General features: G+C 37.2%; 1 protein-coding gene across 2 annotated transcripts in view; it reads left to right on the forward strand.

Annotated features, from left to right (window-relative positions):
• PCCA (propionyl-CoA carboxylase subunit alpha) overlaps nt 1-26,351 on the forward strand; it is a 274,960-nt gene that overhangs the window by 35,914 nt on the left and 212,695 nt on the right. For both annotated transcript variants that reach the window (XM_026793634.2, XM_074535667.1), the window contains 2 exons: nt 3,657-3,770; nt 5,534-5,587. In XM_026793634.2, the coding sequence (XP_026649435.2) occupies nt 3,657-3,770; nt 5,534-5,587 (168 nt within the window). The remainder of the gene's footprint in view (nt 1-3,656; nt 3,771-5,533; nt 5,588-26,351) is intronic.

Genomic DNA, 26,351 nt, shown 5'->3' on the forward strand with positions numbered 1-26,351 from the left:
GTACTTCAGATTATTTCCAGTTGACTTTGTATCTTAATCCAAAAATAGCTACACCATTTAATAGTATTTATTCTGCTAGGACTCCTTGTTGAATCCAGAGTTTTATTATTAGTAGCTTATTTCTCATAGATACAGGAGTGTGATGAGCTGGTCAGCTGTTTGTGATTGGTTTGGATTTCCAAAAGTGACTGTATTTAGTCTCTAGTTCTTTAATTAGATTGAGGTTCTATAAAATGAAGATTCAGTAGGTTTTGGTTTTGTTGTTTTTGACATATAATCAGCCTTTATGATCTAGAGTACTTAAAGTAAAAAACTTTTACAGAAATTAAGTGGCTTTTGCACACACAATTTTCCATGATTTCATGTCATTTGTATTCTCTAACACAGCAAGTCCTTGGTAGCTGCTTGAGATTTCTCTCTTGAGGCCCAGGTAGCCCAATATGATTAAAAACTGCAGTATAAACCATTAAGTACTTAGTTTCAGCTGTTTTCCAGCCTTTGTTGTTATCCATTCATGCTTGAGATGGCAGGGTCAATTCAGATATTTATGAAGGAATTGCATTTTTCAAGAACCTCCTGGGACTTGCTTCTTTGTTTTTGTTGACATTGGGTTTTTTTGTGACCTAAAACAGAAAAGGGATAAATCACACCTCTGATATTTTAGCTGTTAGGGACAGGTTTTGAATACCTAGGATTGTGTGGTTTAAGTCAAGTGCTTAAGCAATCCTTGAATTTGAAAATCAATATATTTGAAATTTGTGGTGATTGAGGAAAGGGAGTTGCTGAATTCTTTGTACTGCCTAGGAAGATTGCATTATAAGTTAGCTTCTGCAGAGGTCAAGGTTTAATGAATTACTGAAGTAGGCAGCCCTTGGTAGTAGGCTGAAAGTTTCAGTTGTCATGTAGACTCAAATGATGGTTTTTGTAATGTTTGCTAGTAATTACATTTGTACTATACAAAAAAATCTATGATAAATTTGTGTTACAATATTTGGTGTATTCTTCATGAACTGCAGTGCTATGTCAAAGAAATCTAAATGCTAAGGGGAATTGTCATTATGAATTACTAAGAAGCAGATTTCCAGTTCGTGTGCTGGTTTGCTCACAATAAAAATAGATATGAAGTCATAATAAAAGTAGATATGAGAAGCCTCTTAGATGGGGCTGGATCCTGAAAATCCTCCCAGCTGTCACTGGATCCTGAAAATCTGGAGGTTTTGAACTAGTGGATGTGGAATGGAGACCTCTTTTTTTGGGAGATTTGCCTGGTGCATTCAAGGCTCAAGTGACACTGAACTAGAGAAGGCACCAACAACTTGCAGTAAGGTGAGCAAGGAGAAATGGATTTACCAGGTTACAGGGTAATGTGGAAAAGTAAGAGTTGAAACTCCAGAGAGTTGAGTAGCAACAAAAAATTTCAGAAAGGAGTGGAGGAATGCTGGGGAAAAGTGCACAGGACTGTTTATATGTACAAAACCAATCGGTTTGCAATATCTTCTCTGGCTGCTTTTGGTACTAGTGGGACTCTGTTGGTGTCTTAGTGCAGGAAGTGCATGGGTGTGGAGTTTTCATCTTGATACCTAGAAATAGCTAACAATCTTTAGCCCTTTTTTATAAGGAAGCTTTTGGTTTTGTAAAATATACATTCTTAATTAAGCTTAAGCTTGAATGACTTTGTTTAGAACTGTACACCACATTGGGATTCAGAACAACTTTAAGCATATAAACTGGTCATTCAGATAAAGCTGCTGTTTCTTCAGCTTAGTGCTGCAGGAAGGATGACACAGACTAATCTTGATAGCATTTGATCAAAATAGATTACTTAGTTGCTAAGGTGTGTGTACTAGAAAGTACAAAAACCTGCTGCATGATTGTCTGTGCTGCTGCTCAAAGATTTTTTTTTCTGGTTTTGCTCTGTTTATATTGTGAGACCAATGCTGTAGTGATAAAACAAAACAGTTGAGATGTTATTGAAGCAATAGTTGAAATGTATGGTGATTCCAGCAGGTTATGTGGTTATATACTTGAGAATATAGCAAATTCAGAAGCTATTCAAGAATGCTTCCAGAAAGAACCATGGAGTTAGGTGGAAAGTTAATATGCTGCTTGTTGGTAGGACTAACATTTCCCAAGTTCAGAAAAGGTCAATAAAACTGAAGAAAAAATGAGAATGCTTAAGTGGCTCTCTTCCTTTTTATACATTTGTTATATTTACCTGCTACTTATTTCTCATTGTAGTGTTCAAAATGTTGTCTCACTGCTGCCTGTCAGTGTTTGTAGATTTTTTTTTTGCTTTTTCTGGCCTGGTTTCTTCTGAATGAGCCAATAGTGTATCCAGGCTATGTAACTTCTATCTTGTTTGACACACTTGACAGCCTTCAAACTAATTGCAAATAAAATTCCTTTTCGCAAATAACAATTTCCTGATAAAAACCAAAAATATTGTGCAGAATTACAGAATGTGCTGAGTTTGGAAGGGACCTACAAGGATTATGGAGTCCAGCTCTTAAGTGAATGATCCATGCAGGGACCAAAACCACAAGCTTGGTGTGTTTATGCCATGCTTTGGCCAACTGAATGCATCTCAGGGTTTTGTGTTTCTCAAATGTTAATACTATTTTTCTAAAAGAGTGCTGATTTTAGACAGTATATTTTCAGTTTCAAATGCTGAAGATAGTTTTAAAAATTGGTAAACATTGGAAATGTCAAATTGTCATTTTAAATAAGTCTTACTGACAGCTAAGAATCTTACACAGTTTAAACAATGGCATGCTTTCTTAAATGCATACTGAAAGGGAGCTTACAAAAAACAGAATGAGGTAAAACTGGTTGTTTGGTTTCATGGTTGTATCTGTATCTTACTTGAAAGAAAAGTATTCTGAACTCTGAAAACATGTTAAAGACCAATCTAATTAAACTTTTTAAACTTAAAGATAAGCATTCTTGTGAGATGTAAGAAGACTTCTAACTCCAAATCTAGCTATTTTACTGTTCTTGGTAAAATGTTGCAGATGTTTGTCCCTTTTTTGTTTGGCTAAAAAATATTTGGCAAATGCATATAAATGAGGATACAATGGATTAGAAATCAAACATGAGCCTGCTTAAATAATTCTCAAGATTTTCTGGTTCACGTGTAGTGATATTGAACTCTTTAGTCATAGGCTTTAATTTGTGCATGGTGCTGACCTGATGCTGTGCAGGGACACTCATTGCATCCCTTCATTCAATTCACTCTAATTATCCCCAACTTCCTGGGGAGCCTGCTTAGAACTGGTCATGAATGTTTGTTATTAAGTATTAAGATATTAGACTACCCTAGTTACAAGTAACAAAGTAGTTTTTAGTCTGAATTTACATATAGATGATCAGTATAGGAAGGTGAAATTCTATTTGTCTTGATTTTATTTAATCAAATTTAAAATAATGTATTATAACAATGAAACATTTTGAAAGTGACTTAAGCTCAGAGCTAAATGAAATGAGATTTACTGTGCAAGTACTTATATGTATGCCAGTGTTGGTGATTTCAGTGTGTATTTTAGAGTGGCTATGGTATGTAAATGATCTTTGACACAATCAGATTTGTGGCATGTGACTGGGTGATGTTAATTATTTTTGCTGGGAGCATCTGTTAATGCAGACTATTGCCTCTTCAGGTTCACGTGAAAATGGCGGATGAAGCTGTCTGTGTTGGCCCAGCTCCCACCAGCAAAAGCTACCTCAACATGGATGCCATCATGGAAGTCATTAGGAAAACCAGGGCCCAAGCTGTGAGTCTGAATGTATCTGCTGCAGCTGTTTCATATATAGAAAGCAGAAAAGCCAGAGTTTGTATATTTTTTTTAAAGGTGTGGGGGGGGGAGGTGATTGAATATGCTATTCCAGTTAGTTCATGTCACATGAGTTAAATGTGTCTGAAATCGCTACTGGAAATCAAAGGCTTTGTAGCATCTGGCAGCACTGGTCGCTGATCCCGCAGGTGGCTGCTGGATTCAGCTTTCACACCAGGGAGCAGCTTCAGTTCACTTCCAAATTTGCTGGGGGAAAAAAAAAATCCCAATTAGTTTTGAGTGCTAACCCTTTATATGCCATAATGCCTTTTTTGAATGTTTTACAAAGTGTATCCAGAAAGGCTTTTGCTTAAACTTCATTTGAATCACTTTCTATATTGTATAAATGTTACTTGCAGGAAGGTAAATGGTGCATCCTGTAATTGCTTTTGTTTCAGAAGGCTTACAAAATGCACATTAGCTTATTTGTGTAAACGTGGGCAAGTCTGCCTGTTTTCCTTCCAAGTTGGCCAGAGATTCAAAGCTTAAGTGGAATCAGTAGGAAAAACTAATATGTTCACATTCCTAGTGTTCTTTGTTCTGTCACTGAAATGAATGTATTATTCAGAGCTACTGTACACAGAGCATTTATTAAAATGAAATTTGATGTGTATCTATCAGCAACACTAACTACCCTTGAACAGTTGGATCAGCACTGTGATTTCTTTCTAACATGATGTTTTGGTACAGTGCCTTTAGGGTCCAGAAACAAAACCAGTATTTTCTCCCCTTTGATTTTCTGAATATGAAACTCAGTTATTGGCTCTTTAAAAGAGGTGAATAAAATGGCTTATGCTTTGTCTGTTAGAGTTTATTAGATCTAGAATCTTATATGACTTGCAAAAAGTAAAATGAAAACTTTCTCATGCTCCTCTCAAGTCAATAGGCTGATTGAATATTGGGGTGTGAGTAGCAAACAAGGCACACAGGATGCTTGACTTAGACTAATGAAGAGAGTATATTGTGCTCTCTAGCCAGGGTCACTAGAGGTAGGGGGCTTATGGCTGGGGACCTGTGCACCATTGTTGTGGTTAGGGCTGGAAATATTTTGGGATATTTCAGAAATGATGATTCAGGAAGCTGTATTTTAACTTTACAGTTCTTGAAATTCACTGTTGATAGGATAATTGCAGTTTTAAATAAAATTATGTATCCTTTTGTTACTAGTTCTGGAGTAGTGAGGAAGATGTGTTTTCACTTGTATGGTTTCACTGTCAGCTTTTCAAGCTAGCATAAATACAGCTCATCTGTCACTAGTAAATTTCACTGAAGCTTGCTTCACAAATAAAAGTGATGAAGTAATAATGATGTGTGCTAAAAAGACTTAAGAATTTTAAGTACTTTATAGTGGTTACTGAGGAGAGTGTGGATGAGTGTACTTGGGGCAATCTGCAATGGGGCTAAAAGAGCAAAAGGCAAATCACCAAAGGCTATGTCTGTTTGCTCTGCAAACCACTCCATTTGTTCTGCAAGCAACCCTGTTCTCCCTAGTTAAATAAGGAAAGTTTGTTTCAGAAATGATAGCTCAACAACTTAAGTTAGGACAGAAATATCAATGTGTTAAGAGAGTTTCTTAAGGTATTCAACCTGTTTAAATGCTTAGTGATCTACTTTACCATCCCCAGTATCTGAAAATGTGCTACTGACTTTGGTGTGTGGTTTCAGAACTCAGTCAGCTTGAATTTTTTCTTTTGTCTTCCAAGGTACACCCAGGATATGGATTTCTTTCAGAAAATAAAGAATTTGCTAGACGTTTGGTAAGTTATTTTGATTTGCTTGGCTGTGACTGATGGTACATACTTGTTTCAAGGTATCTAAGGAATCAAGCTACCAACTAAAGGCAATTCTAAAAGATACTTTAACACAGGGGATTTCAATATGCTGTACATGTGAATTCTTTGCATTTTGAGGATGTGATTGCAGGCTGAGTTTTCTTTTGGGAGAAGTCTGTTTGTAAGAACTTTACCCAGTATGTGAAAACTCTTATGCCTGGACTGTTTATGAGGCTGCTCTGCAAAACTGGGTCACTGAAATGATCTAGGTTAAAAGTATCTGGTTTTAAGTGATCATCTTGGTGATTCGTAGCACAGCTGGTGAACAGCTGTATCAGCAGCCCTGAGAAGGTGCTGAAGTGCACTTTGGGATGGGAATGGAAAGCTGTTTAAAAATTGGCTTCTCTGCTGGTGGTATTGTATCATGGAGCTGCATTCTCTGAAAGGACCAAAGAGTCAAGAGGGTGCTGTTTTCACTTTGTCTGAATTTATAAAAATTATTGTTCAAAACCTCTTTACTTCAGTAAGGTTTTTGTATATCATGAACTGATGATATGGTCTGATTTTATTTTTTTTCCAAAAGCTTTCATGCAGCTGCTTAAAAGTGGGCAGTGCTAGGAGGAAGTTGCATTCACAATGTTTGAACAAAGTCCTGGGTGGATGCTGTATGTATAGTCACTGCAGATCATGTGTTATTGTCTACTGATTTTGCTTAGAATAGGGACAAGCACATACTACATTGAAGTTCAAAGTAAAAAGCCATTGCAGCTACCAACTTTGTTATGGAGTAAATGAACCATGTAGCTGAAGAAATACCTTGATTTGCAGGCAGCAAGAGAAATTTGTTTCTGCTTTTGAGAAAAATTTGCACCTTTTTGATTCAAGATAAAAAACTTAGGTGAGGAATATGATTCTTGAATGGTGGTTCTTTTTGTCCTTAGCATTTGTGAGACCGGTCTTCCTTGTACCTTCCTTAACTATTTCCTGTAGGTTTGAGTTCTAGTTGTAATACAGACCCTTACTATTGAGTTGATTATTTGTTGTTAGAGGATACCACCTGCTCATTAAGGAGACTATTTGATAATGAAATCTAAAAATTTCATACTTCAGTTGCTGTGATTTTTTTTTTACAGCTCCTAGACAAAAACAAGTACAGGTTCTGTGGGATGCTGAGTACACTCTGCTGAGTGCTGGTGATGTTTAAGTTGAAAGGAATTTTAAACACTTGGTGTTTGCCAAGATTTACCAAATCTGGGGTTATCTTTTACATGTTATTTTCATGCAGTTTAGCAGCTTTCTTTTATCACTGTTCTGCTTCATGTACCAGAGGTTCTTTTTAGAGGGAAGATTCTTGGCTTAATTTATAACAAACTCTGTTCTCAATGGATTCGACTGGGATAACTGACTTTAGTTGGCAGTTCCTGGTTTTCCAGTAACAAAAAAATTTAGTGAAATGGAAGTGTTCGCTTATGCTATTTTGCTTTGTTTTGCTGCTGAATATAGAAATTTGGTAGTTAAATACTCTGAACCAGGCACGTTCTACAGTGGTGTGGTTGTTATTACCAGTAAATATAAATAGTGTGGTAATGTTAGTTACAATGTTGGTGATGTGAAATGGAAACAATTTTTTTGGCAGGATTAAGCAGAAATGGAGAAAGTACAAACATTCCTGTAGATCTTCTCCACCCTTCTATTTCTCATCTTTTCACTCAGATCCTAGGAAAGTTTCTTAACAATTTCCTGCAATAATGTGGTGACTAAAAACGTTTGAATTTTTGATTGGTGCTGCAGTCTCAAAATAGCTTTAATTATGTTTCAGAAACCCGGTGTGTTCAGTTCTCTAAAAATATAATAAAACAAGGTAATGTGATTTTGCTTTCTGAAATGCACTATTTAAAGTCTCAATTAAGACATAATCATGCTTTCCTTGATGTCAGTGGCTCTAGAAGATCAAACCCCTGGTGAGAGCTGGTGAAATGATCTATCTTTTTGTCCCTAGGGCTGCTTATATTTTTTTCAAGACACTCTGATTAATATAGTTGGGAGGAAAACTTGCCTGCTGTTTCTTTTTATTGAGACTGTAACTGTTATGTTGTTAAACTGTAATGAAGTTGCAGAAGACATTTTTGTTCTGTTTTCTTTCTCCCTATCATTCTTTGCATGTGCACTATTTTGTTCTTTTGCACTGAAAGTAGTGATGGAACTTATGGAACTCAGGCTTATTTCCGGGTACACATCTGTACTTTTAGAACAAACTTCTTAAATTGGGAAACTGAGAAGGACACTAAACTTTCTAAACTTGCCAGTGTATCTGTAAGAACAGTAATGAGCTCAAAGCAAAGCTTTGTCTTCAATTAATGCATGGAGGGTCAGTTCACATGTAATCTCACAGTGTGTGATTTGAACAAAAGCATGTCTTTTTGTCCATTATTTTCTGAATGACTCATGGAGTAGGATACAGCTGTAGACAGTACTTTTGAAGAATTTGGTAGATACTTAGAGTATTGAAAATTGCTGGTCTTTATTTTTTCTTCTTCAGAAATTTAATTTTGTTCTCTCTTAAAATAGGCAAAGGAGGCACAATAAATGATCCTTTGTTTCCAAAACAAAATTTCCAAAAAACAATCAGTGGGTGAATATCTGGTATGTTGTTCATTGTGATTCAGTAAACAAATTGGTGCATTCAGTCCTGTCTTTGTGTAGCTACTCTGGTTGCTGTTGTTGGCTGACAGAAAAGAGATCCATGGCATTTATACTGAGTGAATCTGTCAAAGGTTTTATAAATACTGAGGTCAATTTCTTAAGGATTGGTATTTGAACATGGAATCTTTGGATGATTTTATGATAATGCTGATAGCATTATGTAGAGTAACAAAATATGGGTTTATGTAAGTGGGTGTATTTTCTTTAGAATCATCAAATAAGTCGGTACTTTTAGTTTATGCATTCAAATATACTTCCATGTAAGTAATTTCCCTCCTTCAAAGAATAATTGCATAATATTCAGTATTGTCATAAATGTTAAGGTGAAGTTAAAAATCTATATTGCTTCATTAAAAAAAATGCTAGTATCCTTTGCCAGGTGTTCTGCAGAATTGCAAGAGTGGTTTGATCCTTTCCTGCTTTAGAAGAGTTTGCTAGTGACCTCTGTATTTAGGTTAGCTTGCTTAATGTTTCCTGTTTCTTAAAATTAATGCAGACCTTTTCTTAGAAGTCCCTTCTGTTACCTAAAGCAGGTCTTTGGAATTTGGGAAGGAGATAGGCCTGAGACTAAGCTAAGCCTTTTGGTTGACCTGTAATTAAAAGATATACTTTTCTAAATTTGCCATTTTTCTGTCCTTGCTTGCAAACCTCCAGAGCAGCTGTTTTGGTGGGGGAATGGGAATGCTGAGTTGGGTCTCTTAACATGCTGAATAGTTTGGGAGGATTGGCCCATGGTTCCAGTGACTCTGTTGTGTGTGGTTTTGGTTGGGTGTTTGTTGTTAATTTTTTGTTGTTGTTTTTGTTCGGGTTTTTTGGGTCTGGGTGAGAAAACAATGAGAAGAAAGCAACTGTGTGATAGGCTTGCAGAGTAATTTTTCCAGAGTCAGTGTGGCTGTTTGTCTAGCTGATGTTAGCAGCAAGTAGGAGTCTTACACCTGCAGTTGCTGTTATGTTCCTTTCCTGGTGGTGATTATGCACTTAGACCTTGATGCATGGTGACTCTGTGTTGCAGTTAGTCATAATGGGATCAATTTTCTTCTTAATTTAAAGAAACACAAATGAACTTTCACTTTATTGACTGCCATTAAAGTCCCTTGTGATGCTACTGTTAAAAACAAAAGAAACAAATCTGCTGAGTTATTATTTCGTAAGCTTTGTAGAAAAAAAAAATCAGTTTGCAAGGTTATAAATTGTCAGTGTATTTTGATATTTTGTATGTGATAGTTTGTGCTTTTTTGGAAGGTTGTGGATTGTGGTGTATTTCCTCCAAGAAAATTATTTGATATGTGCATAAAATTATCTGAAAATGATAGTAGTTAGTTACAAATGCAGCCTTTACATGGAATATTCTTTTCTGAATGTAGCCTTGACAATATTCTGATGCTCTATTTGTTGATGCAAAAATAGCCAGCCACTGCCTCCTGCCAAAATCCACTCCTTGGGACAGAAGCCATAAACATGGTGAGAAAAAAGCATTCAATTTTGGAATAAGATATTAATCTTTTTGGAGTTTCTAGTGAAACCTGATTGTATACATCTTTTGTGCCTTTTAAACAGCTACTGTTTGACATGACTGGGGGAGAACAAAGCACCCAGTGCTATTTCTCTTTACCTTTGAAGCTAGATTAACATTCTTGGTGGAATTAAAAATCTCAACAATGTATTGTTTGAAATAAATGGGCAAGCAATGTATATGGAAATGGTTGATCACATGTTTGTAAATGGCTGCTAAGTTTGAGAAGGAAAAGGTAAACCAAAGAGCAACTTGTCACCTTCTGTAAGACACATGTCTGATCTGTGAAGAGCTTTGTGCAGGTGGATCTACAGACCTATGCACAGCTAATAATGGGATTCTCACAATTTAAAATATAGACACTTACTGGCAGGAGGGTTTCTTTACCATTGTTTTGCATGGCTTTGTTATTTGTAAGCAAATTGTGAAGTTCCTTCATTGTGGTTCAGTGGATGTTACATTTTTGAGAAACATTTGGTGTGATTTTCATGCTGTTCCCACATTCATTAGCTTTTTACCTGACAACTCTTGTGACTGGCTAGCATTTGTGCTTCCCAAATTGTGAAAAGGTGGTCCAAAAAAGGCAGTGGAAGTTGGTATCAAGAAGCTGCTTATGGCAGAGATTGTATACTTCAAGGAGTGGGGAGGACAGAGCTTTTAATGTGTGTTTTGTACACTATGCCTTGCAGGCCAGAGTTTCACTGCCTACCAAAGCCAGCAGTGTGATTGCTACCAGTGCCTGTGGGGGCTCAAGGTGCTTTGTCTGTTGGAGACTGGAGATTTTGTCTGTACAGGGTAATAAAGTTTAGGCAATGTACTGGCCTAAATGAACAGGTCACCACTTTGCTGCCCAGAAGAGCTCTGCATGTGAATCTATAATTTTGATGCTTATTTTGTTTTAAGGCAGAATACTTGAGTGTTACTTGGGTTCTTGTATTTAATTCTGAGCAAACCTTTTTTTCATAGAAAAGGAATCTAAATCTGCTGTATCAGGTTGGGTGGAATCCATGGGAGAAACAAATAGTGTGTGTATTGAATCATGGGCAGTGTTTTTTTAGACATTATTAGTCCATATGAGCTAGAAAAAATGAAATTAAGTCATCTGAACTGTCTGCTTAGCACTTACTAGGGTGGAAGTAGGAAGGCTGTATTACTCCTGTACTGTAGAAAACTTCAAATACCTTTGCTAAAAGCCTTTGATGGTGTTGGTTACATCATCAGTGTCCTGCTTAAGATTGCTATGCATCAAAACAAATTGATGCCAGTTCTTCCCTGTGGCAAATTTCAAATAACTATCTTGAGAGCTGCTGTATATAGCTAGAACATTTCTTTCAAGGGCAGGTATATGCCTAAACTTGAGAGTCTCAGGGTGCATATCTACAGGTCTTGTGGGTATACATGTGTGTAACCTATATGCATGTATTTAAAGATGCAGGGTGGTGTTTTGTCAAAGATTCACGTAAGTTGACAAAATATTTTCCTCCCTTTTTATTCTTTTGCCTAGACTTCATAATATTAATACTTTTTTTCCTTGATCTCCTTTGTGATTAGGCAACTTCCTATGCTATGGCAATCTTGACCTTTTTTTTTTTTTAGCTTGTGTTTTTTAAAGCTATGTTTTTTCTTCAAGTGGCTTAGTTTGAAAGCTTTAACAGGTGCAACTGTCCTTAGGAAAAATGATTTGAATAGTAGTGTGTAGCAACTTGAGACTCTTGGTGGATGAACTGTGGACTTGCATGGCTTCTGGACCAGTGTTTTAATGCTGTGCATGTGATTAAAGAAGATATTAGAGATACTTTTGCCTATATGGGCTATTGTAAGTCATTTAATGTTTCGTATGAGATGTCTTTCAACAGCAGTATTTTGGCATGCTTTTAGGGTGTGTGGGTCTGGAGATGAATGGATAGATGGAATCTTGATTTGTAAAAATTCATTATTTCTTGATGTGCAGTGTCACTGCAATAGTACTTACTTCCAGACTTAGAGGAATCCTTCATATTTCTTTAGAAATACTTTGTTCTGTCCTCTTTTTTTCACTGTTGCGGTCTGGTTGTGAGAATGAAAATGTATTGTTCTGTTTCCACAACTGCAATTATATTAACTGTGTGTACTTGTGTTTTTCCTCATTGCAATAATAGATATGCAAATGAAATGCTATGTAATTCTCTTCTTACACAGGTAATATTTCCTTCACTTTCTGCCTCTTTACTTTTGCTTTGCAATCATGCAGACAAGCTTGTCTGGTTTTGGTAAATTCTGACCATTATGATCTATGGTGATTTGTTAATTTGTCCTATTCTGTATAACTGATATAAGCTTGTGTAGTAACCTTGCAAATGTGATGTCCTTCTGTTTCTAAAATCAGTTTTAAATATTCCATTAATAATAGTGGAGTTGGATTAACCATGAGTAGTTAAGAGATGTCTTTGCAATAAGGACTTCCGTTGCTCTGTTGGTTCTAATTTACTTTTGTGGCAAGGCACGTGAAACTTCAGCTTAGAATTCAACAATGCTTCCTTAATAATCACTTCTGTTTTCTGCCTGCATTTTAAGAAATTATGTATTTTATAGTGATTGATAATCTGTGTTCAATACATCTGTGTTCAATACATTACAGATTGAATACTTAAGAGCTTATATGTATTCTTTGTAAAATGTATATCAAGAAAATGAATTCTGACTTTAAAGATGAATGCAACTTAGTAAAGGGTTTTTTTGTGCATTCTTAGAGTTGAAATACATTGAAGCAATAATGTGTTTGGTAGAATCATTTTCTGTATCACAATATGACTTTTCTGTTCTCTATTGTTGCTGAAAACTAATTGCAACAGGACCAAAATCAGTCTACTGAATACACATTTTATGAGCCAAGGTGTCTTCTTACAACTTGCTGTATTTTTGTACACAAGGGCTTTTGTTATTGACAGTGGTGTGTTATGTGAGGAGGGATATGAACATGCTACATCTGTTTGATCCCAAGGCTAGGAGGTGATTACTTTTGGGGGAAACTTTAAAATTTAATTCTTTAAGACTGTTTAGCTTGGGTTGATCTGCTGAAAAGCTGCTCTGAGGAGGAGGACCTGGAGGTCCTGGTGGGCAGCAAGCTGTGCAGCAGTGCCCTTGTGGCCAAGAAGGTCAATGGTATCTTGGGGACCATCAGGAAGAGCATGGACAGCAGGATGAGGGAGGTGATCCTTCTCCTCTGCTCAGCCCTGGTGAGGTCACATCTGGAGTGCTGGGTTTAATTCTGGGCTTCTCAGCACAAGAGAGACAGGAAGTCCTGGAGTGGGTTCAGTGGAGAGCAACAAAGATGATCAAGGGACTGGAACATCTCTCTGGGAGCTGTCAGCCTTGGGAAGAGATGAGTGAGAGGAGACCTCACCAGTGTAAGTATCTGAAGGGAGGGTGCCAAGAGAATGGAGCCAGGATCTTGGTGGAACAAGAGGTAGGACAAGAGGAAATGGGCAGAAACTGATGGATGGGAAGTTCACCTGAACATGAAGATGATCTTTACTGTCAGGGTGACTGAGCACTGGTGCAGGTTGCTGAGAGAGGTGGAGTCTTCTCCCCTGGAGATATTCAAAGACAGTGTGGAAGGAATCCTGAGTCATGTGCTCTAGGAGTCCCTTCTTGAGCAGGGAGGTTGCACTAGAAGATCTCCAGTGGTGCCCTTCCTACCTCAGTCTTAGAGGTCTTCTGATTGTTATGGTGATAGAATGCATTTGTGTCTTTTGGTTTAGTGACTTAAAAATGACAACACTCTGCTGAGTCCTGGTCCTAATTCACACCCTATAGTTGGCTCTTACTGATTTCACTTCTAGTGGATTCTGAAGTTTTAGTGACTTCTACAATAGCTGTGGAAAAGGATGCTAGCTGAACGATTTTTGGTTAACATGCTTCTAAAGATGACCTATTATCCTGGACTGGGCAATTTTTTTTTTGTGGGGGGCTTTGTTTTCATGGTACATATTTTGATTGTAATCTTATTTCAAGAAATATTTTCTTGAAGATAGGGTTTAACATCACGTTGAATTATTAGAACTTAGTTTTATAAACATAATTTATTTTATACATCTGATTGGTTTCTTTTATATTTTTGTATTTGTCTAGATTAAAACTTTTGTATAGGTGCTTAATATCTGTACAGTATGAAATGTTGGTGCTGAACTGTAAAGTTGTCAAATATTTTGAATAGTTTCTACAGCTTTGAGACTTAATCTACTTCTTTGTTTGGTACACTGTAGGATTCCCTTGTGGATTCCCTTGTTCCAGTATTGCTTCCTGGGCAGGAGTCTGTCATGTAACCTGTCTGGGCTGGGTGTTCTCTGTGATGTGAGAACTGCTCCAGTAACCTCTGGGTGTTGAGAGAATCACTGCTCATATGCTGGATATAGTTGGTTGCTGAAAGTGAATTAAGACACTCTATTCAGGCATGTCAGGGTTAAATGAGGTTTTTCAGTCTTTAACTTCTTTAATGACACTTTAACTTCTTAGTCACTCACTTACTATTCTCTAGATTGTTACAATATCTTCCAGCTGGTTGCACATTTTTATTGTATGGTTGTAGAATGCATAATTCAGCTGGACCTGGTTTCTACTGCAGCTATCAAATACAGTCTTTATTTCACAGAATGGTTGGGATTGGAAGGTACTTCTGGGGATCAGCTGGTTCAAACCCTCTGCTCAAGTAGGGATACTCAGAGCTGGTTGGCAGGACCATGTCTGGTGGGCTTTTGACTGTCCAAGGATAGAGATTCCACAACCTCTCTGGGCAACCTGTGCCGGTGTTTGGCCACCCTCACAGTCAAAAAATGTTTCCAGGTAGAGGGAACTTGCAGTGTTTCAGCTTGTGCCTGCCTCTGATCCTGTCACTGGGCAGCACTAAGCAGAGCCTGGCTCTGCCCTGTTGGCACTTTCCCTTCAGGCATTTATATACATTGAGCTCCCCTTTAGCCTCCTTCAGGTTCAACAGTCTCACCTCCCTCAGCCTTTCCTCATAGGAGAGTTGCTCAAACAAAAACCCTATAAAGGTATCAATATAAACACTGCTTGATAGCAGCTTACCTTGTTTGTCAGATTTTGTCAATGACAGCTTTTATTGAGTGCAGCCGGAATCATGACCCCCAGATAAGAATAAGAATTTATTAGATTGCTTGCAGCTGCCTCATTGCATTTCGCGGTTCATTTTGTTCATTTTGCAAATCTTTTAAAGAATTCCCTGGAATTTTTAAATATTCCATTAACATACATGCGTAAGAATGAGCAGGATGCATCTGCCTTTTCACTGCCTTCAGGTTTGCTTACACTTGTAAGCTTTGTCTATTTTCATGGTATATTTCATTCATTTCTATTTCAGAACGAATGAAAGCCATCAATAACATTGGTAGCTTAAAGTATTGCATCTACTGCACAGTTCTTGCCAGAGTTACGAGCAAGGTTGCTAAAATGCTTAGCAGTTGGAATGTTCTAGCAATGAAGTTTTGAATTAACACAAGTGTAAAAGTTGATTTCCTTGAGTTAGGTGATGTGTTTTGTGTAGAACATAGCAAGTGCTTCTTGTTCCCTGAAGGCCAACTGGTGTTCAGCTCCTGAGGATCAGGTTACTGAGCTGTGGCCAGACCTCAGTTCTGACTGTGACCAAGAGATTGCTGTTCCCAGTTACTGCCTGGGAACTGCCTGTCCCTGTGAGGGGTTATTGCCTTCCTTGGGTGTGCTGAGATGACAGTGACACCTAGTCACTTTGTAAACCTGTCCTGTTAAAATTATCTTTGTTTAAACAAATCATGTATCCCCTGCTCCTAACTCCTTTATTGAAGTCTTTAGGCTAGTACAGCTGATTCTAGCAGAAACAAGTTAACAAGGTTCTGCCTTACTCAGAATGGAGGTGGATTTAAAGGGGTGGTAGCTTGGGATTGGGGTAAAGCGTATGAGGGAAAAAAAAGGCAACTGAAGTTGATAAACTTTTAACTTATTTATAGCTGAAATAGTATTAGACAGAAACCTTATTGAGAGGGATTTAAGTACTTTTTTTAGGCTGATTCAGGTACCTAATTTAGCTTTTGAAAGTCCATTCTGAGTGCCATCTATTTATGATGCGTCCTTATAAAAATTTACTTAGTAAAGCATTTGAAGAACTTGCTTAACCAAATAAACTTTAAATAATTTCTTTTCATCTACAAAATATGAAGATCCCCATTTTATAGGTGTGGTTTTTCACAAAAAATTGTCTCCCCATTCTCCAGCATGTAAATTTACAGCAGCTTCTTGCAACATTGATAAGTGTGAATTATTAAAAGCTTTAAAACTTGTAGTGAACACAGTTGGTAGGGCTTTTATTGCACTATGAAGTTGCATCACTGTTAGATGCTGTGGAGGCAAAGGTGTTGTTTTTTGTGACTCTGCGGGTCATTGCTGTTTGGAGAAGATTATTTTCAGGGTCTTTACCTCCCACGTGCATAATAGGAAGGGAGAAGTTGCTACAAGTTGACTCAATAACCTTGGGGCTTATTGGCAGCTAATCCTGTTTTATTTGATCACCTAAGATCTGGCACTGCTAATGTTGTAAACCTGGAAATGTATGTATGTTGTCACATTCATGATTTTTTTTTTTACTGATATCTTGAAAAGTTTAATGGAAGATTAAATATAAGACTGTTATCAGTGTGCACACATTTGTCTGTCATCCTGATTTTTGTATCAGAACTGCGTAGGAAGCATACACCTGCTGAACAGTGTCTCACTGTTTAGAGATGAGTTCTTTAATTGATACTCATTTATGGCTTTCAGTACACACAGGGTTAAGTGAAAAGGTTGCAGTAATATCTAGTAAGCTTTTTTCCCTTTAATGTGCTCATTAGCAGTGGCAAGTGCAGGTTTTAGCACATGTCAGTAATTTACATTTCATTGCTGAGTGGCTGCCCTTGTTCAAGAGTTGTTTTTAAGTCTGATGAATATACTTGTGTTGGGAATAAACTGAGTAGAAGAATTGAAAGCCAAATACCCTGCCAGGCTTTTCAGTTGGTGCTGAAGTTTCTAGTGGGCCACTGATTAGTAATGCATGAAGCAGCAGAAAAATGCAAAGATGATGTCTAGAAAGGTTACTTCAGGTAGATTTACCCTCAAACTGCTCTTCTTTTGTAACTACTTTTACAGTAATTTACGTCAAAATTTCTCCTTTAGCAGGCCTTCTCAAAATACAAGGATGTGGTACATTAGATTACTAATGTAATCCCAATTAGGTTGCTTACTCAGAAGTGCTACAGAAAAGTAATGCTTGTGCAATGAGACTCAGAAACAGATGATCTTACAGGCTGTGCAGGTTCCTGCTCTCAGATCATGATGATAGGAATCTCAGTGAATATTTGCTCTTGTACTTTCTTCTTTCCTCTGCCTCATCTCCTACTAACTGCCTTAAGGATGTGTGTGGTTCACTGCAGTAATGGCAAATATATGTGTTAGGATGCAGTCACATCGTGGTTGGCAATTCAGATGCAAAATAAAGGTTGCTTTTGGAGGAAAATTGATGCTTTTATGTAACAAGAGCTTCGTTTGGTAATAAAACCGTATGATTAGCTAAATGTATTCTTGATGGAGTGATATTCTTGCTATTTCCCAAGCGACTCTATTTTCAGAGCACTATGTGGAAACTTATACTGTGAAATTATACTTTCCTTTGTAGAGAGGCCTGCATATATTTTCTGTCCGAAAGGACAGATATTGCTGAATTTACAGATGTACACGGACAACGAGGCATTTTTATTGCAGATGCCTGTTAGGATCATACTGACATGTTCTTCAGAGCTCTTGCAAAAAGAGTACTGGTGCTTACTCTTTCTCACTTTCACTCTTAGGTACTGCGAACACTGTTTATATTCAAGTTACTTACAGTTTGGGGATGGGGAATGCATTAAACATTTAGAATGGGGGGAAAACCAGTAAAAGATATTCCAGAACATTTTTGTGAATAAGACCTGCCAGTTTGTGTAATAATCTGCGAACCCTTTTATTACTCTATCTGAACATTGGGTGTGCATATTTTAATGAGAATGTTTGTAGAAAGTAGAGCCATTTGAATATTTTTCACATGCTGGAAATATTTTCATAGCTGCTTTGGTCAGGCTTGGAATTCCTACTGATAATTTGCAAAGTAGCTCTTTGGATTGTCTAGAAAGGCTGAGTCCTTTACCTTTCTTGTGTTAGCATGGAGCTATCTGCAGTGGTAATTCAATGATTGAGATTGTGGTTAGACAGCAAATACTAGTTTGAGTTAACCAGTAGTAAAGTATCTATGGATCTTACTTGCAAAACTTTTTTGGTTGTGAGCCAGAATTTTTTTCATGGATTGTTATAAAAAAACCTGAGGAAAATTGTTCTTTTCTTGAAAAAGAACTTGTGTGAGATACTTTGTATGTAGGACACTTGTATGTTCTTTGCTCTCTAAAAAAATCTTGAGATATTTGTGTGGCAAAGTCATTGAGAGTAGCAGACAGTTGAGGCTGCCTCAGTAGAGCTTGCACAAAAGTAGGGAGAAGACTTTATCCTTTAAACTTAGAATGGTTTTATTTTCTTTTTCAGTTGCAACTGAGGTCATAAAGTATTTGCAGATTATGTCTTAGAACTGGATTGTCGTTCTGGATGGATCAAATGGAGGGGGGGCTAAGAGTGCTTTCAATGAAGATTTCTTGGAGGTTTATGGTAGGGCAGGCTTCTGGGCTGTGGGCTTAATCTCTACTCAATAGGTCCTCTGGCTCTCACCTACTCCTGCCTGGCTGAAAGTGCTTCCTGATGGTGAACTAGGCACATCCTGTGGCTGTTCTGGGTGCCACTGTCATCCCTAGTCATCCAAGTAACATGGAGTTGTGCCCTAAGGCATTGTTTCTTGTATGTATTTGTGTGCAGGGTTGTGCAGTTGTTAAAGACGGGAACTGTTTGCTTTCTGGATCTTAAGACTTTTTGGACCATTGACCCACATCTTGATTGAGCATCTTGTACTTTGCTGTATGTGCTCTGGTAGGAATAGATTCGAACTGTGAATGCTGGAGCAAAGCTGTTATCACAATAAAAGTGGTTCTGAGTAATGAATGAACCTTTGGTCTTTGGAACAGGATCTGATCTCAAAATGTAGACCATTTCTACAGGCTAGTCATGTAGCTTTTTTGGGGGGGAGGGACTTGTTTGTTCTCTTAGCTTATGTTTAGAATTGGCTTTCTATGGAGCAAGAGGCAGATGCTGGTTGGCCAAGTTGGTATAGCCCATAACCATGTTTGTCTTCAAGGACATTTTTGGTAGAAGGCATCTAGGGAGTTCAACACCCATGCAGCCCATACTGCAGTGTTTAAAGGATATTTTTCAAGTTGCTCAATTTAAGTAGTTGCTATTGTGACATATGTGATACTTCAGACATTAATTGTTGTATCCCAAACTGTGATTAAAAATTTTGAGTCTTAGGGAAGACAATAAGTATACATAAAGTTAAACATGAATTTAGGAAGCCAGAGAATAATACAGATGTGGGATATGGCAATCTCTTATTTTCAGTGGATATTTTTATTCTTCTTGCAGAAAGAACAAATTATCTTAAGGTGGTACCAAAATGAAACGCTTGCATTTTGTAAGACTGGTACTTTTATTCATGGGTTCTGTTTTAATAATGTAGATAAATAATTCACATAGCAGCCATATTATAAAGCTGTGACTTCTTTTGGTAAATGACTGTAGTGGACTATGCAAATACTGTGTGAGCTGTTGCATGTACAAAAGCTGAAAGTACATTATGTCTGTATGTGGAGAACATGCCTCTTAGCACAAAAGGGCTGCTCAGGAATCCCATGTGTAAATTTGCTTTTCAAAGGCAGGCAGCAGGTGTGCTGCAGAGTGGTGCTTCAGCCTGTCCCACCTAGAGAAGTTGTTTAATTTGCTCAGGCTGGAAATCAGGAAGAATAAATTCTGTGCCTGGACTTTTGGGCAAGGCATCTTGCTAGCAAGCTGTGCTTAATTTTAAATTCAAAGCCACCATACTAAAATAATAACAGGCTATTTAAAAACAGGTTACTCAAAAGGTAAAAAATGCCTGAGTGAAGACTTTCATTTGGGTCGTGTGTGTGTGTAGGCATTCACGCAGTTCTGTATTGCATAGTTGCTTGCTTGTTTACTTGGGACTCTCACCTTGCTTGGGGACTGAGTATTTCTTTGTTTATTCTTTAGTGTTTGGCTTCAGACAGTATTCAAACCTTGCACTGGACACATGTATATTTAATTTATCTGGAAAATTTTGTCCATTTCTATTGTGTTTGTGAATTTATACATGTTAATGTATGTATTCTCAAGATATATTGTTGCTCTCGAGCTGAGGAGGACAGGATCCTGTCCTGTTACTTCCTTGCATGTTTTTTTTGTCTTTGTGTTCAAGAATGTCATCTTGAAGGCACAGGAATCTCAGGAGATAAGTGGCCTTTGCACTTATCCAATATGCCTATTTGTAGCTCCAAGGAGCAGTTTCAGAGTCTGGGCATCTTGTGGGTGGAGTGTGATCTGATTGTAATGAGTTTTCATATTACCTGACAGCTAGACTCTCCCTAGAAGGTGGTGCAAAATGAGGTTATCCATGGCTTGTGGACTGAAATATGCAAACTTTCATGAGAATAGTAATGGTTCTCATGGTACAGTGTGGCTTCCATTCTGCTTTCATAGTTGTTACCTGGAGCCTCCCAGCTGCTGTATGAAACTCCTTTTCAGCTTATTGTGAATAACAGTGTATACAGTATTACCACTGTTCTTTCTGACTCTTCTTACTGAAAGGTCTAGCCTTTTGCAAATGCTGAGGGAAATTCTTGTGCAAGAAATCTGTGGAGTGGAAGACTTGAGTCCAGTGAGATTTAGAATTTGACAAATGTCTATTCAGGTAAGAGTTTCTAAAGAGTAAATAAAGGTCACTCTGGGTTCTGCTCTTATATAGGCTGTCTAGCTTTCTAATATACTTTATGCCAGAATTTGTGTGTGATAAGATATTAATGGTTTATTTACAAGATGTTGTGTCAGATATGTTGTGTAGTAGATTATAATTGTATCTTCTTTTGTTTTACAAAAGGTTTTGGGGTTTTTTTTGTATTTAGTTACTTCCAACTATACGAAACACTTTTCCAGTCATTTTAATGCTTGATAAGTTTAGGCTTCATTGCCTCTGTACATTTTTCAAATTATTAGTTTCCTAATGCTTATGGCTTTAATTTACCCCCTACTGGTGTCTTTAAATGGATTTTCAGAATTTTGAAAGTGGGCTACTATAGTTGTATTTCAGTATTGCTACTGACTGACACAGAATTTCTTAAGTAGCCTCCACAATTAAAGGGATGGGAGGTTCAGACGACTCCTACAGCAAGAAGCCAAAGCATCTCTTAAATAAATTTGTGCTTGGTTTCTTAGCATGTTTTTGCTTTGATTGTTTCTGATAATTTGCCTGTTGCTTTTGCAAGTGCTTTTCTCTCTGATGTAACTTAAATATGTTAATTTCAGTATCTGTTCTTCTAATGCAATATACTCAGTGTTAAAACATTTGCCTTGTTTAAAAGATAACAGACACAAAACTGACATGCTGCATGCCTCACAGCACCAAAATATCCGTAAAGGATAGCTTGAAGAGTTGAGTACACATATTGTATCCATGGATGAATGTATTAATGCATGCTTGCACATTATGTTCCAAATATAATTCAGGCTATTGTTTTAGCTCCAAGTGCCAGAAAACTACAGAACTCTTTTGCTTTGAATTTACAGTTTGAATTTTCCATTACAGCCTAAAATTGAAGAAGTAGCAATAAAATATCTGCAGTATGTTAATGCTTGGACTGTAGTCTATATAACCTTTGAGTCATTTAACATTCTGCCACATTTCTGTGGAAAAAGTGTCATTCATGAGGACTGATAAAATCAGGCATTCTTCTTGCAGTTAAACCCCAATGTTATCTGTCCCTCTCCCTCTTGAATCTGTTTTCTTGTAGGTTTTCTTTTTTTCAGTTTCTGACTACTGTATGATTTAGGGAAAATACACAAATATGTTTTAATGTTTCCAAGGTGCAGGAGACTAGGATATTTGTGACCAAAGTTTAAAATGTATTAAAGAGCAGCAGAAGAAAAGAAGATGGAAAAACCCTACCAACCCAATCTCCCAAGAGTTGTTGTCTGTGTCTTAAGATTCCAGTTCAGCTAATTCTTAAAAAGCCTGTGTTGTCATTAATTACAGGAATGGTTTCCTGAATCTGTGACTCCATGAATGAAATACTTATATTGCCATGTGTTTTCAATATCATGTAGTGGAACATCAGTCCTGATAGACAGTACTATAAAAGTGCAACAATTGCAACTACCTTTGAAAAACAGTGAGAGAAAACGGTGCCTTTAGGAATAAGAAAATGTTATTCCCTTTTAAGGAGTTTCTGGTGTAGCATATTTGTATCTTGGTCTGGTGGAGTTAAATAAAATCTGGTGATTGAATTCCATTCTAGGAATGACCAATCTTCCTAAAATATTTGGACTGAAGAGCTACTGCAGGAGTAACTTAGAGTTGAAATGGAGATGGAGCTTGCCTAATGAAAAGCCTGGGTAATGATGAGGTTTCAGCATGGGTGAATGAAACTTTGTAGCCCCCGTTCCTGTGATAGTTGAATGCCAGTGTTACGAGTGATGTAAAAGAGTTAATGTTACTATTAAGAGTTTAAATTTAACTTCTGGTTGCTTACTTTTATTTGAGTATAAGACTCCTGATTTGATCTTGCATTTATATATATAAGATACCTGGAGTTTGGCATTTATTACTGTCTTGTAACAAAATTATAAGCCTGAAGTTTCTCATTCATGTTGGACCACATTTTGAGGATTGCAGTGAAAGCTACAGGTATCATCATAATGTAGTAGCTTATGCTAATTATTCCAAATCAGAGATTGGTCAGGATGCTGTACTGTTGCAAAGAACAAAAACTTGAACCTCAGTCTTAAAATTGTCACAAAACAACAATAGAAAACAGCTGAGATGCTTTGGTGGGCAGCAGAGGAAATGCTATTAGGTGTCAAGAAGTTGCTGTGTCTTGCTGCTTTTTTGAATGGTGTTGCTTTAAAGGAATTTGGCATTTAGCTGTATTATCTGCATTGCAATAGCTGGTAATGGAAGTACTTCCTTAAAACAAGGATCCTGTGTGATCTTCCAGGGAGTTTTGAAACTACTCAGATGACACGGTGATTTTTAACAAAAAAAGTTTGAACTGTTTATGTACTATAACTTTCCATTACTAAGGCAGCTAACATTTACTGGATAATAATGTTTGTGTGATGTTTAAGAGTCTTAATTTTCCATGCCTTTCTAAAAATTAAACTGGCTGCAAGACAATATGTGAGGTGATGGATATATTCCTTTTAGGATTAGAAAAGCATATCATATGGATAAATGGTATATGTATTTGGACCAAGAGAAGAATGTTTAATATGCTGAGCATTGTCAAATTAATTTTTCTTCAGAGATTAAAATAATGGGGTTTGGATTTGTTGTGAAATTGGAGCTCCATATGAGAGAGTAAAACAGAGGCTGTCCTTTCACCAATGTATTCAGCCTGTTCATTAAAAGATTTGGTAAATGGACCATGAGAGAATCATTATTAGACAGCAAAAGTGTAAAATACCTTTAAAAATTTGTGGGCATATGTAAACTAGTTGAGAGAATACATTGAAAGAAGACCTTGAGATTATAGAGTGAATGTGGTTTTAATTTTGTGAATGGCAAGAACTCTTATATGAACTGTTCATATGTCTGCAAAGATGAGATTTGATCCTTGCACAAAGATCACTCTGTTTTCTGATCTAATGCTGAAGGATAAATAGCAGTGAAGATGTAGTCCTGGAGCTGAAGAAAATTTGCTTGAAAGATCAAAGATAGAAATTACTTCAATCACATTTTTGACTATTTAACACTTAAATGGCTCTCAATTTTTTAAGTGTAATGATGAATATTGTAAATTACAATAAATGTAATTACATTCCAGTATCACTAATGTCCGTTGTTGACTTCATCTGTATTACAGCAAAATCCAAAAAAACTAATTATGCTCACCACATCCCTGTTGTGCTTGATGTCATGTGCACGTGTGTAGTGAAAAGCTGGTTTGTGCCTTTTCCCCTTCTTCCAATTCTGTTTGCATCTGAAGAAAGATAAAAAGGGGTAAGCTAAAAAAATAAATGGGGACGAAAAACCTGGGCCTCCAAATGCTTTAATGCCTGCAACCACAAAAAGGTCTGAATCCTCCCTGTTCTTTAAAAAAGGGAGACATGTGAGCAGTCCTTGTGGCTGGGTAAATACCTATACTTAAATACCCATATTTAAAGGTATGGGCATTTGTGTCTCCTCTTTTCAGATTTTGTTGTGGGAAGAGTCTTGTGCTCTCCACTAATAGCAGCTTGTCTGCATAAAACTTATTTAAAATGTGACCAGCAAAGGCCAATAATTATTATGCAATATAATGCAGTACGATGTTTGTGATGCAATGGAAGCTTAAGACACTACTTAAAGTAACTTTTGTTTTATTTTTGTAAAGAATAAGCTCTTTGTATTAATTCATATAACCCTACAGGTTTAGGGACCTGGTATCTGTACTCTAGTCCTTAAAATTAGAAGGCATGGTTGCCTGGAAAAGTGACAGTATTGGTCTTGGTTTCTATATTTTTGGAACTTTCCCTTCCTATACATAATATTTTGGAATTCTTTTGGAATGTATATCTATTCAGAGTGGAAAACTTTATTTATTCCAGACATGAGTTAATGAGTTCCTTATTTCCACATAACTTTCCTGTATTGAAAATCTTGGGAGCCAGGATCTTTGTTTGTTTGTTCTTCTAAAAGTCAGTCCCAACCACCCGCTCTAGTTCTAAGTACTTTTTTGTAGGTGAATATCTTCTGACAGATTACCTCCTTTTATTTTTTTTTCATGGCTTAACTCCCTTGTCAGTTTTCATTTAGTTTCGTTCTTTTATTTTTTAATTTCTAATTTGTTGGAGAGATGATGAGTGTCAATTTTACCCACAGAGACTAATAAATACATGCTTCAGATGGTGATTTTGTTAAAAAATATACACAGACTGAAATGTGGACATAAAGGAGTTAGCTTAACTTGTCTCCAAGCAGATAATGACATCTTTTATTACAATAAACATAGAGAGATCATTATGGCACCATATTTAAAATAATGACTTATTTTTCACTGGAAGTGGTGAGTCTTAGTTATTTTAAAACTTTGCCAAGCTAATCCTTTTATGTTCATGGCATCATGCTTACTTTGTATTTGCTTGAGATTGTTTGTGATGATTCAGGTAGAGCCTGAAGTACGAGACTTGGGGAAGGAGTTCTGCTGATGCACAACTGTTTTTCAGCAATAGCTCTACAGCTGGTTAGAATTTCTAATTTGGAGCAGATCTTTCCCATCTTTCAGCTGGTTAAAGGCATACTTGGTTTGGAATTGGGAAAGATAGGTTTTTAACAAGTGATTAACAGGCACTGTTAATTTTTCTAGAAGTTTCAATGATAGGACCAGTTACTGTTTAGGAGGATGCTATAGATCTTCCATGGTAAATTGCGTTCTGTCCAAACCTTTCCTCCTCCTGGGACTCCAGAGTGAATGTTTCAAGTCCTGCTCTGGCTCCTGCTGCCAATGGCACTTGAGTTGCTCCTACAAGGCAAGGAATGGGAGCCATAACACCACTTTATATCTTGTGTGCATTTGTGCAAAGATGCAGTTTCATAATCTCTGTAAATGAAAGTTTTCCTGCTGTTGTAAGGAGGTGCTGGCCCTGGTCACATGTTCCTGCCATCTCCCTTGTGCTTGGACTACTATTTATGTAGTTATCTAGAGCAAACTTAAAAATAATCTGGAAAGAGAAGCTATCAAAATGTAATGGCTGAGGTGTGAAAAATGAAAAGCCTGGAGGTCAGAACCCCCCCCTTTTTTTGTGGCAGAATGGCACTGCATTCTGACTTTGTTACCATTGCAGAGCACTTCTCACTGTTGATAGCTGAATTTCCTCTTGGGTTGAGCCCATCAGAACAAGCCTCTTGCTGCTACCTGATGTGTTGTTAGCAGGTGACTGCAAGGATGGTGGAGCTTTGAGACTGTAAAATCGGCCTGGCAAGGGTTAGGGCATGGGATTAGAGTTGCTCTGCCATGCTGTGCTTGTTCCCTGGATACATTTGTGCTGTGATGCAGTTGTGATCTCTCCTTGTCTCTTTGCCTCTCTTCTTTGGTGCAGGAGGTGAAATGTAGCCCTTTGTATATACTTATGGAGGCTTTTGTTACTGCTTATATAAAGGTATATTCTACCTTTATATTATAATAATATAAAGGTATATTCTACCTTTAAGGGATTTTTTCAGTAGCTTTGAGGAACGTGTAGCTGCGCACACTCTTCAGCGTTCAATTTGCAAGTGAAAACCCAGTTTAGTGAGAATTTTGAGGCAATCCTAGCTCAGCAGATAAACTGGATGATGGACTTCTGGAACTT

The sequence above is a fragment of the Zonotrichia albicollis genome, chromosome 2 (genome assembly GCF_047830755.1).
Source record: "Zonotrichia albicollis isolate bZonAlb1 chromosome 2, bZonAlb1.hap1, whole genome shotgun sequence".
In the NCBI taxonomy this organism is placed as follows: domain Eukaryota; kingdom Metazoa; phylum Chordata; class Aves; order Passeriformes; family Passerellidae; genus Zonotrichia; species Zonotrichia albicollis.